At 41.9% G+C, this 17,572-nt stretch overlaps 2 protein-coding genes across 5 annotated transcripts in view; one reads left to right on the top strand and one right to left on the bottom strand.

Moving 5' to 3' along the window:
- LOC117466499 (electrogenic aspartate/glutamate antiporter SLC25A12, mitochondrial-like) overlaps window positions 1-8,876 on the top strand; it is a 27,847-nt gene extending 18,971 nt beyond the window's left edge. For both annotated transcript variants that reach the window (XM_034109774.2, XM_034109773.2), the window contains exons 10-18: window positions 371-452; window positions 1,808-1,966; window positions 2,940-2,992; window positions 3,180-3,260; window positions 5,102-5,242; window positions 6,484-6,622; window positions 7,221-7,379; window positions 7,620-7,710; window positions 8,304-8,876. In XM_034109774.2, the coding sequence (XP_033965665.1) occupies window positions 371-452; window positions 1,808-1,966; window positions 2,940-2,992; window positions 3,180-3,260; window positions 5,102-5,242; window positions 6,484-6,622; window positions 7,221-7,379; window positions 7,620-7,710; window positions 8,304-8,511 (1,113 nt within the window). In that variant the 3' untranslated portion in view covers window positions 8,512-8,876. The remainder of the gene's footprint in view (window positions 1-370; window positions 453-1,807; window positions 1,967-2,939; window positions 2,993-3,179; window positions 3,261-5,101; window positions 5,243-6,483; window positions 6,623-7,220; window positions 7,380-7,619; window positions 7,711-8,303) is intronic.
- The window catches only part of LOC117466500 (dynein, cytoplasmic 1, intermediate chain 2a-like), a 23,731-nt gene continuing 14,984 nt past the window's right edge, over window positions 8,826-17,572 (bottom strand). For all 3 annotated transcript variants that reach the window (XM_034109777.1, XM_034109776.1, XM_034109775.1), the window contains 6 exons: window positions 16,215-16,328; window positions 15,328-15,461; window positions 11,019-11,163; window positions 10,258-10,398; window positions 9,942-10,067; window positions 8,826-9,727 (listed from right to left, as the gene is read on the bottom strand). In XM_034109777.1, the coding sequence (XP_033965668.1) occupies window positions 9,614-9,727; window positions 9,942-10,067; window positions 10,258-10,398; window positions 11,019-11,163; window positions 15,328-15,461; window positions 16,215-16,328 (774 nt within the window). In that variant the 3' untranslated portion in view covers window positions 8,826-9,613. The remainder of the gene's footprint in view (window positions 9,728-9,941; window positions 10,068-10,257; window positions 10,399-11,018; window positions 11,164-15,327; window positions 15,462-16,214; window positions 16,329-17,572) is intronic.

The raw sequence follows: 17,572 nt of genomic DNA on the forward strand, positions 1-17,572 counted from the left end.
ATCCAGAGATCAAGTAGATAAGAGAGAAAACCAAACTTTGTTGTAAAAATAAAAGAAGACCTTTAGCTCGTAGCCTCCGACGTGCAGCATGTGTGGAAAACAGGGCTGCAGGTTCACACAGTCATTTACTGTATCCAGACTGGCCTGTCTGTGACATTTAATACCGGCTGATGATGAATTAGACGTTATGTGACATTCCATTGCCGTCCTCCGTTGTTGAGTACTGCACAGCGTTTTTCTTTCCACAATGTATCTGGTTCGCTCTAGTTTAATACCCAGCCGATTCATGGTTAGTGTTCTGACCCCCCCCCCACCCCCCTTGTCTTTCTTCAGATTCATTTGACCACTGGTGTCTTTTTCTCCCACACAGCACCCTCGCGAAACGTCTCGGCCCATCTGGCTCCAGGCTGCAGAGTCTGCCTACAGGTTTTCTCTGGGCTCAATCGCTGGAGGTGAGTGACATGTCTGCGGCGGAGCCCCCGGCCCGCCCGAGGGGTAACCTTAGCCGGCCAGACTGGCGCTCTGAGGCCCCGGGGCCGGCCATTGTGCTGCATCTGAGAGGGGTTGGGATGTGAGGCTCCGGCATTGTGCTGCCGTGCCACCGGTGGCTCCAGGCTGTCGTTGGAGTCGGAGCTCTGGAATGACACAAATCTTCCGGAACCGCACTCTCTGGAATCTCCGTCTAATTACACTGGAAGCACTGATACAAGGAACGTCTGACATAACTGCACTGTGTGTGTGTGTGTGTGTGTGTGTGTGTGTGTGTGTGTGTGTGTGTGTGTGTGTGTGTGTGTGTGTGTGTGTGTGTGTGTGTGTGTGTGTGTGTGTGTGTGTGTGTGTGTGTGTGTGTGTGTGTGTGTGTGTGTGTGTGTGTGTGTGTGTGTGTGTGTGTGTGTGTGTGTGTGTGTGTGTGTGTGTGTGTGTGTGTGTGTGTGTGTCCTCATCCATCAGAGGCCAATTCATGCAGGGTCAAAAAGAGAAATATACCAGTTATCTGGTGGTAAAACTGCCATAAAAAGCAGTTTCTCACCCGGCCTCTGTGCTGACCGAGGAGTTCTAGAGGAGATATTTCTCAGCATCCTTTGAAGTCAGACAAGACAAGACAAGACAAGTAAAGCTGCTACAGAGCAGAGTTTAGAGCAACTTGCTGCAGCGTCACCTCCTCAAACAGTTTTCCCACAGTTACCAGTTTGTTTATGGTTTATGCTAGATTACTAATCGACCCCTCCCAAAACATTTCTGCAGAATTATTATTGCACAAACATTGTGTAAGACAATAACAAATGAATTTGGTTGACCAGATGGCTTATATGCACCAAGTGTCTGAGAGCTCAAAAATGTTGATTCAGAGCTGAACAGATTAGTCAGATAATCTAATAGATCTAGAGAAAATAAATTAATAAAAACAATGATTTGATAGTTCCAGTCTTTCATCAAGCAAATAGGCCACATATGTATGCGTTTCAGCTTCTCAAATGTGAGGATTTGTTGCTTTTCTTGCAGAAATAATATAATATATTTAGGCTTTGGACTGTTGTAAGGTCAAAACATGACATTTAAAGATGACAAATTGGTCTCTGTGAAATTAAAAAGAGGATTTTAAACGGTTTCCAACATTAAATAGAAAAAACGTTTAAATAATAATCAATAATACCCTTAGAGTTGTATGTGTCTAAGAAAAACATACAAAGTAATACATCTGTTTTAACATAATTTTGGAGAATGTTGTTGAGATGATTTCTGAATGTCTTTTTCTATTAAAACGAAACAAAGACTTCAACAATTGACAGCAAATGTGTGTTTTTAGCGACCGGTGCCACGGCTGTGTACCCCATCGACCTGGTGAAGACGCGCATGCAGAACCAGCGCTCCACAAGCTCCTTCGTAGGAGAGCTGATGTACAAGAACAGCTTCGACTGCGCAAAGAAAGTGCTCCGCTACGAGGGCTTCTTCGGATTCTACAGAGGTAATCCTTTGCAGATTTTACAGTGCGTAAAAGGAAATCTGTGTGCAGGCCAACATATGGCTCTCGTGCAAAACAAACCGTCCGATGGGAAAGCATTAGGATTTGTCAGTGTGCTAATATCAGCAGCATGGTTTGCTAATTGATACCAGAAACCTTTGCCCTCCCTGTTCAGCAGTGAATAAAGCAACACCCAGGGGTCGCGTTTTCATTATCTCGATACCTGGGAGAGCTCCCCGAGGAAAAGGAGCAGCAGAACTCATGTAGCAGCAGCGTGTGATCTGCCTCGGCCCGGCTGTGTGATAATGGTGCTGAAGGCTTGTGATATACAACACTTCTACCCTCAGGCTGCTCAGAGGAGGGAAGTCAAGACTGCCATCTACTGCTACCTCCTCCACTGCAGCTCTTTGTTGCTCTGATCTGCTCCCCTCTGCCTTCCTGCCTCCTCTCTTGCACATGATAAGAGGGTGATTGACTCGGAGACAGACACGCTCGGCTGTTTTCTGGCTGCATACCAGCAGCAGTCACTCAGCAGCTCCTTCAGAAGTTTATCTGGCCTGATGAAGGACAGACGGTGAAACAGTATGGCGGTTATCGCCACCATAGCACCCAGCCACCCCCCCCTCCACCCTCGATCTTGTCCGTGACCACACAGCTCTCTCTGTTCCCCACCAACACTGGGATCAGGCTCAACAATGCTGATCCCATACACACCAGCAGTGTCATATTTTTGGACTTTTGTTAACTTTCAATGGGACCTTTGTATTGTAATGCATCTGATGTATCACCCACATCTGTAAATATTTATGGGTTTGTTTTACGCACACAAGAACCCTGCAGCTTACATTGTTCTAGCTGTCAGTAGATGTATTCATTCAGCGAAGATACAAAATGTGCATTCATTTGGAGCCAGACTCTGTCTCTCTCTCTCTCTCTGTCAGGTATTCTAATGGTACCTATGAATAATATTTTGCAGGTCTGCTCCCGCAGCTCATCGGCGTCGCCCCGGAGAAAGCTATCAAACTCACGGCAAGTCATTCCACTGTGTACCTCCAAAAGTTGCTGCGAATAATTCACTGTGAATAAAAAACATGCACACAGCGCAGGAGAAACACACTATCCGCAATCAAGATGTGACCGTAACCACAAGTTAACATTAATGCCCTGCTATCAAGATTGGGATTGTGTCTCATCTACCTTTGTCTTTTATTTTCAGATGAATGATTTGATCAGAGACAAGTTCACCACAGACGATAATTCCATCGTTCTGCCTGCAGAGATTCTCGCTGGTGGATGTGTAAGCATTACTTTAGGGATCTTTTTTTTATTCTGTCTACAAATGAACCCAAAACCAAGTAAAGGAACACTGAAAGATGTGCAAAATATACATGATTTTAAGTCATTGTTAAGTAATGGACATTACCTTACATACAATTGAAATTCTAATTTGAATCCAACATTTAAAATAGTATTTTCCGTGTATACGGACTAGCTTGTTCCCTTATAGCATGAAAATATATTTTTTAACTAAATGCATGCATAATGATGTACATTTAAACACTCATGACTATATACAGTGGTGGATGAAGTATTCAGATGTATTATATATACTTTATTGAAGTACATTTACCAAAACTACAATATAAAAATCTATATTACAAGTTCATGTTCTGCATTGAGATACATAAAAAACACATCATTGTGTAGCATAAACACACATGTACCTCATATTGAGTTGGTGTCCTTAATTACACTTCATGAGGGACTATAAACACACTTTATTTCAGGTGATCTAAACCCATATTTTGAATTTTAGCCACATTTTACCAGATTATTTTGTTGTTATTTATTTGAAATGTTAGCATTTTTTCTTCTCTCACATACTCATCATTTAAAAAACTCCATCAGTGATCATTCATTTAGTTTGTGTGTGAGGAATTATAATGATTGGCCCTAAAGTGAAGTATTGTTTTTTGGCAACCAACATTTTGTCATACTCAATGTAATTTTAGATTTCTATTTTTACTCTTGGCTAAATAATAACACCTTTGAGGCGAACTCTGGATTACAGATGTAATTCCTTCACTCTGGCTGTGGGGAAGTGAAACAGGCCGTCCTTGCAGCAGAGCCTGCAGGTTGCTCACAGAGGAGCGGGGTCTCCGGGGTCGTGACCCCTGTCAGGGTGTAATTGTAGGAAGAGGCCCTGGAGGGTCCTGGATGAAGCTGGCTCTAGCTCAGCGTGATTGAGTTTGACAACGCGGTACATACCTGAGGCGTGGTCCCACTGCAGGACAACAAGGATGTTTCCAATACATGTTAACATCTCAGGATACATTCAATCTATGGCCTGTATTACTTTCAATGCGATCATATGTATTGGATGACATCTTGAAGTTATTTTGAAGTTAAAAGTGTGTTTAATCTGTTGGTAAACTATCGCTGCCATCAGAGGAGAGGAAGATAAAAGAGACGGGACGAATGCATCAATCTTCAGAGCGGCGGATATTCCCCCCTCCACTTTGAAAATGACTAAATGTGCCAGAGCTTTTTTTAGAACTGTGCTCGGATGTTTACAGATAAGACCCCTGCCCTGCATGTCACCAGCGGCCATCCTGGGGCCTGATTAGATTTAGGGAGGGTGATAGATGTGTCTGAGTCAGAGGGTGCCGTGCCTTCAGGGCATTGCTCGCCCGGACCCCGAGCAGTCCGGGTGATTCAGTGCTCTCCCCTGGGAATGGGGGTGAATTGGGGAAGTGTGCGGGGCGAGGCCAGAATGGGCCACTCACCCTGCCACAGGAGGTGCCTCAGGGGGGGGCGAGGGGGCAGAGGGCCGGTGCCAGGGTCACAGCCTCCCAACCATGAGCCGGGGCTTCTCCTCACCCGACGCCTGCTCTGCTCTGACCCCGCTGGTTCCTCTATCAATGGCTGCTTTTTCCTCCTCCTGTCAAGGCCACTCTCTTACTATGTGGAATCAGATCATGGGGAAAAAGTGGCCCTTTGTGCTGAAGTTTACTAAGATAATTAGAAAACGCTTACACATCATTACATTTTCACCCCAAAAGTTCACCCCTCAGATGTGTAAGCTCAAGTCTGAGTGCATAAAAAGCACCATTCAGCTGTTTGTTTGTCCCGTTGCAGGCTGGAGCTTCCCAGGTGATTTTCACCAATCCTCTGGAGATCGTTAAGATCCGTCTGCAGGTGGCTGGAGAGATCACCACGGGCCCCAGGGTCGGAGCCATGACTGTTTTGAGAGACCTGGGCTTCTTTGGCCTCTACAAGGTAGGTCAGCACCTCTGCAGCTCCGGGACGTCTGCAGCATCCTCCGCTGCCATGCAAGGGCAAAGGTGCAACACTATAAACATGGGGGGTTTATTTATTGTTCAGTGTTTAGATTCACAATAGAAGAGGTTTGGTGGAAGACATTTTTAGACAACAATCTAAAAATAGCAAACAATTAAAGTGGCACTAAGGACACTTTTTTAAAAACAATTACATAAATAATTATTTAGTTTAAAGTTGCAAATCTAATTTGTGATTAATAGACCAAAAATGTCAGGTACACTTTTCAGTAATAGAAACAATACCACAATACTGTACAGTACTTTTAAAAAATAAAGCTCCTCAATGCAAAATACCACTTAAAGCAAGTACAATCTGTATAGTGTACGCAAGTTTAACTTATTTAAGTAAAATTGTTCATTTTGCAGAGTTTTATAATGTTACTGGATTATAATTACTGATGCATTAACTTTTCAAAAGTATGTTTATGTCATTCTTTGTTTGATTTAGTTATTTCATCTATATTGTTGGATACTTTAATCGCTAACAATGCTCCTTTCTTAAAGATATTTAAGCATAAAAGATTCATAATACTGGAGAAAAAAAATACAGTTCTTTATTAAATGTATTTTCCTTTCACAATTGTATATATTAACATATGATCGGAGGTTTACTCCTGTAATGATGCATAGATAAAATACTGTTCTATTTGAACAAAGGTTTGTGCATGTGTACACAGACATAATGGGCAGGTCGGACTCACACATTTAAATATAAAACCTTCATCTTGCTGACTGTTTGCAATTTTACAATACAGTGTCAAACATGCAAAAAGCTGTGGCCAAAACCCAAAAGCAAATGAGTGCGGGACTTTGCTCTGCTCCTGCTCCTTTTCCAGATCCTTGTGGGTTTACTTGCTGCTCGAGTCATGTGTTCATACTCCATATTTTAATGAGTAGCAGACAGTGTGTGGCTTGTTAAAAAAAAGAAAAGCTGACTTCCTCTTGGCAGAAGAACCCAGCACACCAGGGTCCATGACTGTGCTGTGTGTGTGTGTATGTGATGGATCTCTCTCTGGAGGCCCAGTGCTGCAGCTCTGCCTGGGGGCTCTTTGGCTCCATCATCAACACTAAAGCCCCCTTTAGGTTGAACAAGACGGCTCCCATACCACTTAATCCCCAAGACAAACATCCATGATGTATTTATATTTAAATTGATCCTTCTTTCTTTTTTTCTGCTAGGGAGCCAAAGCATGCTTCCTGCGTGACATCCCCTTCTCCGCCATCTACTTTCCTGTTTATGCCCACACCAAGGCGATGCTGGCAGATGAGGACGGAAGCCTTGGGGCTCTCCAGCTGCTCACCGCTGGAGCCATCGCAGGTAACACACATCTGGAGAGCTCAGCGTCTGTGGGGATTAAATGAGGGAAGTGTCACATGTTCTGCTCCAAGAAAGGCATTTTTGTTTCCTCTTCTTTGTGCTTTCTTCTTCTATTGTATCTCCAACAACTATAAGGGTATTTATTTTAATTATTGGTTAATTGTTTATTTAATTACATTTCAGAAAAGAGTTTAAAAAACTCAATTTATTTTCAAAGAGTCCAATTTTGCATCTTTAAATTCCATATGTTCTTCTTCCAACAGCCCTTGGCCTAAATATACTTTATTTACTATCATTTACAGTATGAGAAGGAAAAGCAGCAATTCCTCACATTTGGGAATATATGGCCTTTTATCTCAAAGAAAGACAGGAATGAGCTGGTTACATTATTATTATAATACAAAATAATTGTATTTTCTCTATTGTAAGCTCCTAGCTGTATAGAAAATGTATATATACAGTGCTTTTGTCATATCCCACTATAGCACAATACCCATTTCAAGCCCTGCATGATGCTACAGCAGGGATGTGAGGATGTGACACCCATCTGTGCATAGTGAGAGTGCTTCATTATGTGTGTTGTGAAACGTCTCCTCAGGTATCCCGGCGGCTTCGCTGGTGACCCCTGCTGATGTCATCAAGACCAGGCTCCAGGTGGCGGCCCGAGCCGGCCAGACGTCCTACAGCGGGGTGATCGACTGCTTCAGGAAGATCCTCAAGGAGGAAGGTTTCAGGGCGTTTTGGAAGGGCACAGGAGGTAAATACACACACACACACACACACACACACACACACACACACACACACACACACACACACACACACACACACACACACACACACACACACACACACACACACACACACACACACACACACACACCATAAGTGGTTTCATGACTGGGAGATGAGGCCTGCTGTGGTGGCTGTAATTGTTTAGAATACACAGAAAGAATATTAAATCCTACATTGTAATTCTCTAACTGTCTGCCATTAGCTCGAGTCTGCAGATCTTCACCGCAGTTTGGTGTAACCCTGGTGACCTACGAACTGTTACAGAGATGGCTCGACGTGGACTTTGGAGGACAGTAAGTATTCTAACCGTGTAACTAAGTACATTTACTCAAGTACTGTAGCCTGCTTAAGTTCAATTATGTAGTAATTCATTTGAGTACTTCCATTTCCTTTATACTTCTACTCCACTGAAATCAGAGGCAAAGGTTGTACTTTCTACTCGACTAAAATGATCTGATAAGTGTAGTTACTTTGAAGATTAGAAGCACAAACTATTAAGAAAGTATTTATCATGTATTATAAGAGGTTAGGATTAATTTATGAATTGGAGAAATTCAGACCCTACCTGACAGTATATACAGTGAAACAAATACAACAAAAATACAAGCTCTTCCTTTACCAGATGTATACTAATATTATTGATTAGGCTGTTGTGCAGAGTAATTACTTTTACTTGGTACTTTAAGTATTTGTACTTTTGGGAGATTTTGAATGCAGGAATTTAACTTGTAACAGAGTACTTTTATAATTCAGTATTATTACTTTTACTGAAGTAAACACCTTGTAGATCATCTTGGCCCACCTCTGAATTCAACCCCGTCTTCACAAGCATCTACCTCTCGTCAGTTTGAAGAAGTGTCTCACCCTAACCTCTCTCTCTCCTCAGTCGCCCTGCCGGCTCTGAGCACACTCACAAACCGACAGTCCCCGACCTCCCCTCGGTGACGGCGGACCATGTGGGCGGCTACCATCTGGCTGCTGCAACCTTTGCCGGCGTGGAGAGGAAGTTTGGTCTGCACCTGCCCAAGTTCAAGCCTTCTGAAGAGGAGACAATCAAACCAGCGGTGCCTGTAACGGAGCCGGAAGCTTCATAAAGCTCACCGTGGTTAAGTTTACTTTAGGTTTTCCCTCAAATGATTTATTGAGCCACGTTCTAATGCAATTGAGCGATCGTCTTACTTTGAATGCTGCATGAGTATGGCTTTATGTCTTTGCACTGCTTGCACAACTTTACTGTACATATTGTACTTCTGCACAGAGGAACATTATGGCATGACGAAGGATTGTAACTGCGCTTCCTGGTGTGCAATAGCTTTGGTGTGCATGTGTCAGTGAAACCTCAGAGACATAAGGATGTACAGATGTTTTCAAAAGTGTTCATTTTGAAATCATGACTAAAGACTCGGAATATAATTTAAATGTATTTATTGTATTTTATTGAAATAAATCATTCAAACTGTTTGTTCCAACTGTGTGAAAAGTACATTATCCATTTTGACACCAACATTTGAGATTCTTCAGGAAACAAACCGTCTCATTTCGGATCCTGTCAACAAACGACTTCCCGAGCGGTTACAGCATACGTGATCATCTTCTTAGGCATTAAGGATTTTGCAACTATCTCCAGTCTAACCAGCCACACTGAGAGAACACTGGTGCAGTATAGAACAAAATAGAAGGTAGAAATACATCTGGATTTATTTTTACAATCAAGTGAATATAAGTTGATCAAGTCTAAAAGGAACGGAGATGACGACATGGTTCTACAGTTATAAGTTTACATTTGCCGTGTTAAGATGTGATTGCTTTACTACAACGTTGGTGGAAATGGGGCTTAGCTATGAGTGTTAACTATTATGGATTGAAATAAATCTCAAAATGAAGGCTGAAGAATGAAGACAGGTGGGGTTTTACAATCAAAAGTTTAAAAGGAAAGATTAAGGCATCTTGTTGAAAGAAAGACAACTGGTTTGTGTTTTGTGAGTATGGCTTCGTGTTAGTGTCTGACGTCGATATCCCTGACGCTCGTGTTAATCCGAGGAAGACGGTCCAGCTAACTGAGAAGGCCTCCCAATAAGCAGGTGTAAGGAATCAAAAGGTCTTTCTGATCAAAAAATGTCATCACATCTTTTCCTGGGGCTGACGATAACAAGTGCGCCTCTGGTCCCTTAAACATCACCTCTGTGGACGAGCAGATCAGGCGGCCAGATGCTGAGCCGCCAGCTCCTCCGCATCGTCTCTGTTCTCGTTGATCTCTGCCAGCGTGCGGACAAAGCGGGTCCACTCGTCGTTTCGTGGAACCGCAGTTTGCTGGGGGGGAACAAAAGAGGCATGAATAAAACCTCAAATACAGGAAAGATCACAGCTAATGCTTCGTACGCTCGTCGTTAACATGGATAATAGCCTAGTTACATAAACAAAAGAACCGTTTGAGTTAAATCCACTACACGCTGACAGGATGAAAAGAGGCGTAAAAGCATGTTACTTAAAGCACACTCAGAAGAAAAGAGTCCTGCCATCTCACCTCTCCGACATCATACACAAGAACTCGTCCATCAGAGTCTCCCACGGCGATTTCTTTGCCAGAGTGAGCCCACCTCACTCTGTTCAGAGCTGGGTTACCCTCCACTGTGACGCTGGCGGTAGGAACCTAAAACAACAAAAAACAACAACAATGAAAACAGTGGAAAAATGCTCTGCAACCTTTAGTTTTATAATTTTGTTTAGCAAAGAAATAAGAAAAATATCTAAGATTTGAGAGTTCCTCCCCTTTAGATGCAAAGGAGAACTGAAAATGGACATGGTGAAACACGTGTGTGCTGTCAGTAAGAGTGTGATACCTCTGTGTCGTTGTTGAGGTTCCACAGGTCCAGATGACCCACTCCGTCCACACAAGCAAACAGAGCAGGGTGAGTCGGAGACCACATGACGTCATATACGTAATCCGAGTTATCTTCAAATGAGTACAGCGGCTTGTTGTTCTGCACAAATAAAAGGGGGAAGAAAGATAAAGAAACATGACCTTAGAAGTTAATATATTTCCTACATTGTCTATGTACACAGAGACACACAAGATATAACCATTTTATATACTTACAAACCTACTTACTGGATACAAAATGTGACAATGACTTTAGCTCAAGGAATAGCTTCATCACTTTGGTCCAGTGAAAAGCTTTTTGACAAATATTTGATGGACTTTTTGCATTTCACACCTGGTGAGTGCATGCTTTCCACCTTGTGTCGCCATCAAGTGTCAAATATTTAGCTTTATGAACAAATACCTGCAATTCTGTTCTTATCAGCTGTACTTTGTTTTGAATGCTTTTTGTTAGCATTGACCGTGCTCCATAGCAGTAAGCTTGCTTAAACGGTATTAGTCTCACAGAGCTAGTAGTGGCTTTTACATTTGAGGAATACAATTATTTGTTGGGGTTTTGATCCTGAACTATACTGCAGTTACCATGAACAAATGCTGGAGGATATAAAACCTTGTAGAGACACAAAACACACAGAGGGAGGAAACGTTTCCCTTCACGCCGGTCTTTTCATTTATCAGCCTAATCAAATAATCCTCAGTATGTCAAGACGTTGCTTTTACCTTGGTGCTCCACAGCTTGACAGTCCAGTCGAAGGAGGAGGTGACAAACAGGTGGGAGAAGTCCAGAGGCCCTGCAGCTGTGTGGCAGTCGATCCCTGTGATGGGCCCCTGGTGGCCCTCAAACATCTCGCTGATGCCCGCTTTGCTGCAGAGCACAGACAAGATTAAGTGGCGAGTGCAAAACATACAGACAGACTAAAGTGCTAAACCACCTGAATTAAGAAGGGGAGAGTTGTTCTCGTTGTAGACAAAAAGAATAACATATTTTAAAATAGCCTGTAGGTCATTTAAAATCATCCGGTTTTGACCTTTAGTTGTTTGAATAACAAGTCCATACATTGCATTAAAGCAGGGGTGTCAAACTCAAGGCCTGGGGGCCAAATCCGGCCCGCGGCTTCATTTTATGTGGCCCGCAAGAGCTCTGAAAGAATATAATACGTTTATTATACGGTTACATGCCACTTTACAGAAGTACGTTGCCCATAAACTACATGTCCCACAATGCATCTCGTTTTGTGACATGGCACTGAAGAGACTTGCAATTATTTGCCCTAGACTTCTGCTTTCAGACGTAGTTAATTACGAAGTTATTACCCTATCCGATAATAACCCAATTCAGAGGCAATAATGTAATATAATACATTATTTGATATATATTTATATATGTATAAATTATATAGTTAAAACCGGCCCTTTGAGTGCAACCATAATGCTAATGTGGCCCACGATGAAATTGAGTTTGACACCCCTGCATTAAAGGAAGAAAACAAATACATTTTTATCAGTTGACACTCCTGTGTTAATTCTCTTAGCCGTTAAATTAGCACGGAAGAAGATGGACGTATTCACATAAATCATTTACTTATATGGTGTGATTACCAGCAGGGTGGCAGAAGTGCTGCAACAGCTCACCCACATGTTGCAGAGCTGTTACCCAACTGATGCTCTGATAATTAATGTAGAGAGGTAAATACTCAGCATGAGTGATGCTTATGCATTATTAACTGCGATGAGAGTATCATACCATTGTAAATGAGCTGGAAAATTATTCCCCCAATTACAGAGGTGAAGCTGCCGTGCAAAACCTAGCAGCTATCCCCTCTCTGCGGTCTCCGGGCAAACTGCAGGACGTTTACCGTGGCAGCTCTGATTTAAGCCACATTTCTCTGCTTCTTCACCAGAGGACCAAACACCATGAGGCATGGGCGTAGGAAGCATCCTGAATGTGGGGGGGACATTTTTAATGGAGGGGGGGTTCGGGGTTCCCCCCCCACGAAAAAAATAGATTTCCTGTATTCTGGTGCATTTTGGTGGTTTGATACTTTTATGTGGCTATACTAGCATGAGGAAAATGATGGGTACATTTTGTAATTTCATCCAGTAGTAAAGAAAGGAGACATATTTGATTATTAATTCAGAGCCGTCATTGAATTAATAAAAAGCAGTTTAAATGCCCATTTTTTGTACATTTATATACAACAATACATATGTGTGAGTGCATTGAGAGATATTGTTGTGGAGAGTCATTTATATATAAATCGCAAAATACATTTATGAATCCTTCTGTGAGCATTTATTAATATTGAGACTGATCTGACTCCATACGGATGTTAAGTTCACCTTGGAATGGTATCATTGACTTAAATGTTCAAATAAATGTTGCTCTTCTGTCTATATTGGTCATATGATTCCCCTTGACTGAAATGTTTCCTGTTCAATAGCCCTACTGATTTCCTTAACATTCTGGGATGAGAGTCCACATCACAATGTACTCTAAACCAGTGGTTCTCAACTGGTCAGGCCTTGGGACCCACTTTTTACTTGGTCAATACATCGCGACCCAACATTTTGAAGCACTCAAATCTATTCAACAAAAAAATGTGCTGTAATATATACGCTTTTCAGCATACAATATTAATAATAGTGAAGTATAGTGCATATATCCCTTATTTTCCTTCACAAAACTAAAGTATGCTTTTAAAAAAGGTTTAATGAGATGATGGAATCAAAGCTGAACTATATAAAAAGGCACACATGCTGAAAACCCAACCCCAGTAGGGGGGTCTGGGGGGATTCTCCCCCAGGAGATTTTTAGAAATACTAACAAACTATGCATTCTGGTACACTCTGAGAAGAAAATAAATAAATCTATTACTACCCGACATGTTAATAATATTGTATGCCATTGTTTGTTTTTCACTTTGTTCTGACAGCTGAACTTGCTGCTCCACACAGAGAGAAGAGCAAAGAGGAGTTTTTGTGAATTACTTTAAATTGTGGGTAAGGGTAGATAGCTCCCATTGTTCTGTGACCTGTCAATCATCAAACCGAGGGTCATATTTCATTATGTGTTCATTTTTATCTGAAGTTGTACCCATCGATGTATAAAGAAGAGTTCTACCGCAAAGTTATTCTCCGTGGGGACTTCCGGCAACAATCTTGATTCTGATTGGCCAGAAGACTCGAAAAAATATCAGCAAAGATACTTATTGAGAAGATGATCACTACGTGACAGAAGTTTTCAAAACCTTTTATGGTCTCCGGTACTTCCAGTCCAACGCCAACTGCATGCACAGCGTTAGAAAATCGGGCCTTCAAAATTAAAGTTTGACTTTTTCCCTTTTTCTTCACTCACACATCCGCAACCCACTCTAAACGGGTCCGCGAACCACTTTTGGGTCGCGACCCACCAGTTGAGAACCACTGCTCTAAACTGTCATTTCCCTTTCATCCCTCACCTCAGCAATGAACCTCTCTCCACTGTCCTGCCTCACTCTCAAGCACCTAGATGTCAAGAGAGGTGGTGAAGTGATCATTAGTTATTGAGCAGTCTACTCTTTCACATTGAATCATAACAAGTCATACTGAATGTAAATACAACTGACTCTAAAGTAAGTCCCAGTTTGTGACATTGGACATTTTGAAGACTCAAAGTCCCAAGCAGTAGGTAGAATATTAGCTATGTAATGTGCACAGAAAATAAAAAATAAAATAAATAGTTAACTGAATACTGAGATGGAAATTGCCTGTAAGCACTCAGTAAAACATAAACACACACAAAAAGCTTCTGAATGATAAGAAGTATAATTAAAACATAATGCACATTACCATTTTGAGAGAGAGTACCTTAAAGAACTCAGAAAATAATCTCTTATCGAACTGAGGCTCCAGTAAAACACACTGACTGCATCTCTACATGGACATCAGTAAGCCGTTTATGAGTATTATCCCAGTTATGATCATATTGGGAATATGGTGTTGACATGAGCACAGAGAGATGGGGTTATTCATGCTCCCTGTTTACATGATAAATACTAGTAACCTGGCATTTCAATGACTTTTCTCATCTAAACTATTCAGTATGTGTATCTCTCCATCATGACATAAAGACGAAACTCCTCTCAAGAAGTGAGACGCTTTTGCCGCCGCCATCACTGTTAACTGATTAACTGCTACCAGCTGATGACTTACTTTCCTCTTCTTTGAAAAAAATGTTCTTATGTCCATGTTGTCTGGGGGAGAACACATATCAAACCAAGAGATCGTCAGCTTTGATTTTCGCTGTATTAACAATGTCCTGAACATTTGGTGTGTGTGCCTTACCTCCGCTACCGGCATCGCTTCATACAACAGATCTGAGCTGTCCAACTACGGCAACACTCCTTAAACATGCGCGCTATATGAGAATCTGCCTTGGTACAAAGCAGCAGTGAAAACATGGTACGGAGTTTCATTGATTTGGGCATTCTCTCAATAAGCAAGTGGAATGGATTTGATAGTGAAGCACTGACACAGCGCTCTACAAAGTATGGCGAGTGGACAGACCGATTCACGGACTTTCCACATGGTAGAAGTGGGGGGGTCTAAACTAATCATTTGAAAAAGTGGGGGGGACTTTTCCCATCCTCATATAATGGCTGCAACGCCCATGCCATGGGGGGAGCCCTGGTTTGTTAAATGAGAACATTGTGAGAAGAAGTTTCAAATCTGCCCGGGAATACCGACTGTAAACAAACTCTCTCACCCAGCGAAACGTACTGAGGAGGATAAAAAAGGACAGGGAAAAAATGATTTGTTTCCCCTGCATGTGTGCCCTGTTTATGTTGAGCGACCTTTGCAAACATAACTGACAAGCGGAAAAGAAAAACAGGATGACTGGGCAGGAGTGAAACCTCACACAGCAGGAGATCAAGTGTTGGATTTGCGTTGCACTGGGAAGTGAGTGGGCTATATGTATTTGACACTCGGACCGAGGTGAGCCCAACAAGCCGCCTCAGTTTCCTGGACCGCGGTTTGCTTCTGAACACACCTTCCATGACGACACGACATGTAGACGGAGCCATCCTCGCTGCCCACCGCAAAATTGTTGACATCTCCGAGAGGGAAAGACATGGAGGTGACAGCTACAGCTTTGGACTGCTTGAACACCAGCTCCATGCTGTCCTGTGGAGGCGAGGCAACACGGAACAACATGTTTAACAAGCTCCACGCTCACGATTTATGTTAACACAAACTCTGCCAAGCACAACCTATAAAAATCACTTGACAGTGTATTAATGCATATTCTAAATTCAACTAGCACAAAAGGGAAGTTTGACATTGAGGTCTTGGCAGCACAGATGAAATGACACAGCTAGCAAAGTTCATTTCCTTGAAAGTGAAAAATGAGTTGTCGGAAAAGAAAATATGGTTGAAGTCGGTGGGAAATCCCAAACGAAGGAGCCCAGCCAATATGTTTGACATTTAGCATGAAATGGACAGGAAGTGAGTGGAATGAAAGGCTCAGGAGACAGACGTTACACAGAAAGAAAAAGCTAAGCTCAAACTGTGATGTATTATTAACTAAGCAATTCAATTTATGGTTAAAACTTTAACACCGGGCCGTTAATGTCAGTCAAAAAATAGTCCTCTGACCACCCATAGGAAAGAACCCACACACATATACAGTATTAAAATATTGGCTATACATAGAATAAAAGACACTTTATTGTAGAGCAAAGGGAGGAAAATGTACTTTAGTCTCACTCAGGACAGTATTAACATAAAAAAATAAACAAAAGATAAAAACGATATGTCTCTGTCATTGATTTAATATCCAGGATGACAGCCTACACTGCTTTGTTTAAAATAACTGTAGTTATTGACCACATTATTTGCATTTGCGATAAATAAAACCTTTGTAAATATGGATGTTACCTGTGGCTGAGAGAGCATGTCCAGACTCCAGGAGCAGATCTTGCCGTCGGTGGAGATGCTGATCAGGTTGTGGGCGTTCTGGGTGCCGACCACATTCACACAGTACACAGGGTGCTGCGAAGAGAGTGAGAGGGAGTCATTTTTACTTTTCTGCTCCATGAGAATAAAGCATGATCTCACTGTGTCGGTCGTTTAGAGCAGTGGTTCTCAAATGGGGGTACGCGGACCCCTAGGGGTACGTTGGAGTACTGCAGGGGGTACGTAAGATTTATTTTATGTTAATGAAAAAAAGCAACTTAAGTAATGCATTTAAACAAACTACTCATAGTAGATTAACTACTGTATTCAAAGGTTTACAGTAATTCTGGATAATAAAATGGGAAAAATAAATGGGGTGGTCTCTTTTCCTCTCCCTCTCCTGACAGCCTGTCAGTCTCGTGCAGCTCGCTGAACCTGTAATAAGTGACCCGACAGTAAAGAATACATATATGTATAACTAGTTTAGCTAGTTCCAGAGTAGATAGCTAAGTGTGTTAGGTCTAACTCTTAGTGTATTTTGCTCCGCTCAACGGTCCGTCACAGCGGCGGAGCTGTGATCCGGAAGACCTGCGTGTTCTCCGTCAGCAGCAGCTGATCTGATCTCTGATCTCTCTCTCGTGTCTGGTTATACTTCACTCGCGTTGATCTCCAAACCTATCAGATCTAGCTAGTTCTAGTTAATTATATGACTGCCTGCTTATCAAAGGACACCTAAACAATAAGCGTTGCTTGGCAACGGCGTGTGGCCGCAAAGTATAGCGCAGCATTATGCATATATGAGGGGTCAACATCCCATGCTCATAAAATGCTCATATATTTGTCTCTCTTCCCACGCCCCAAAATAAATGAATAAATATACCAATTTTAGGAAAAGTAACGAAGTTTGAGCAGTGTGGATTTTATATGAACAGAGTTACACATATTTCAAAACACGAAGTGAAATAACTGCAGTTGCCTCCCTGTCAGAATGACAAAGCTCCTCAGTGAAGCACAAGCCCATGTTTCTCACTACATTGTAAGTACAACTTATTAAAAAGATCAGTTCAATGCAACTAATGTCGTCTTAGTGTTATTGCTTGATGTTAAAATTGGTTTGCCATGAATTTAGTGATGGATTGTAAACATTTGAAATGTAGCATTTAAGTGTTTCTCAGTTACAAGGTTGTTGTTTTAATAAATCAGACACTGATGGTGCAGCGCTGTACTGTACCTCTTTATATAGTAATTTCTTCCCTAACAAATTGTTTTTGCGCTGATCAGGGGGTACTTGGCTGAATTTTTTTTTCAAAGGGGGTACATTATTGAAAAAAGTTTGATAA

This window comes from Pseudochaenichthys georgianus, chromosome 21 (assembly GCF_902827115.2).
Source record: "Pseudochaenichthys georgianus chromosome 21, fPseGeo1.2, whole genome shotgun sequence".
Lineage (NCBI taxonomy): Eukaryota > Metazoa > Chordata > Actinopteri > Perciformes > Channichthyidae > Pseudochaenichthys > Pseudochaenichthys georgianus.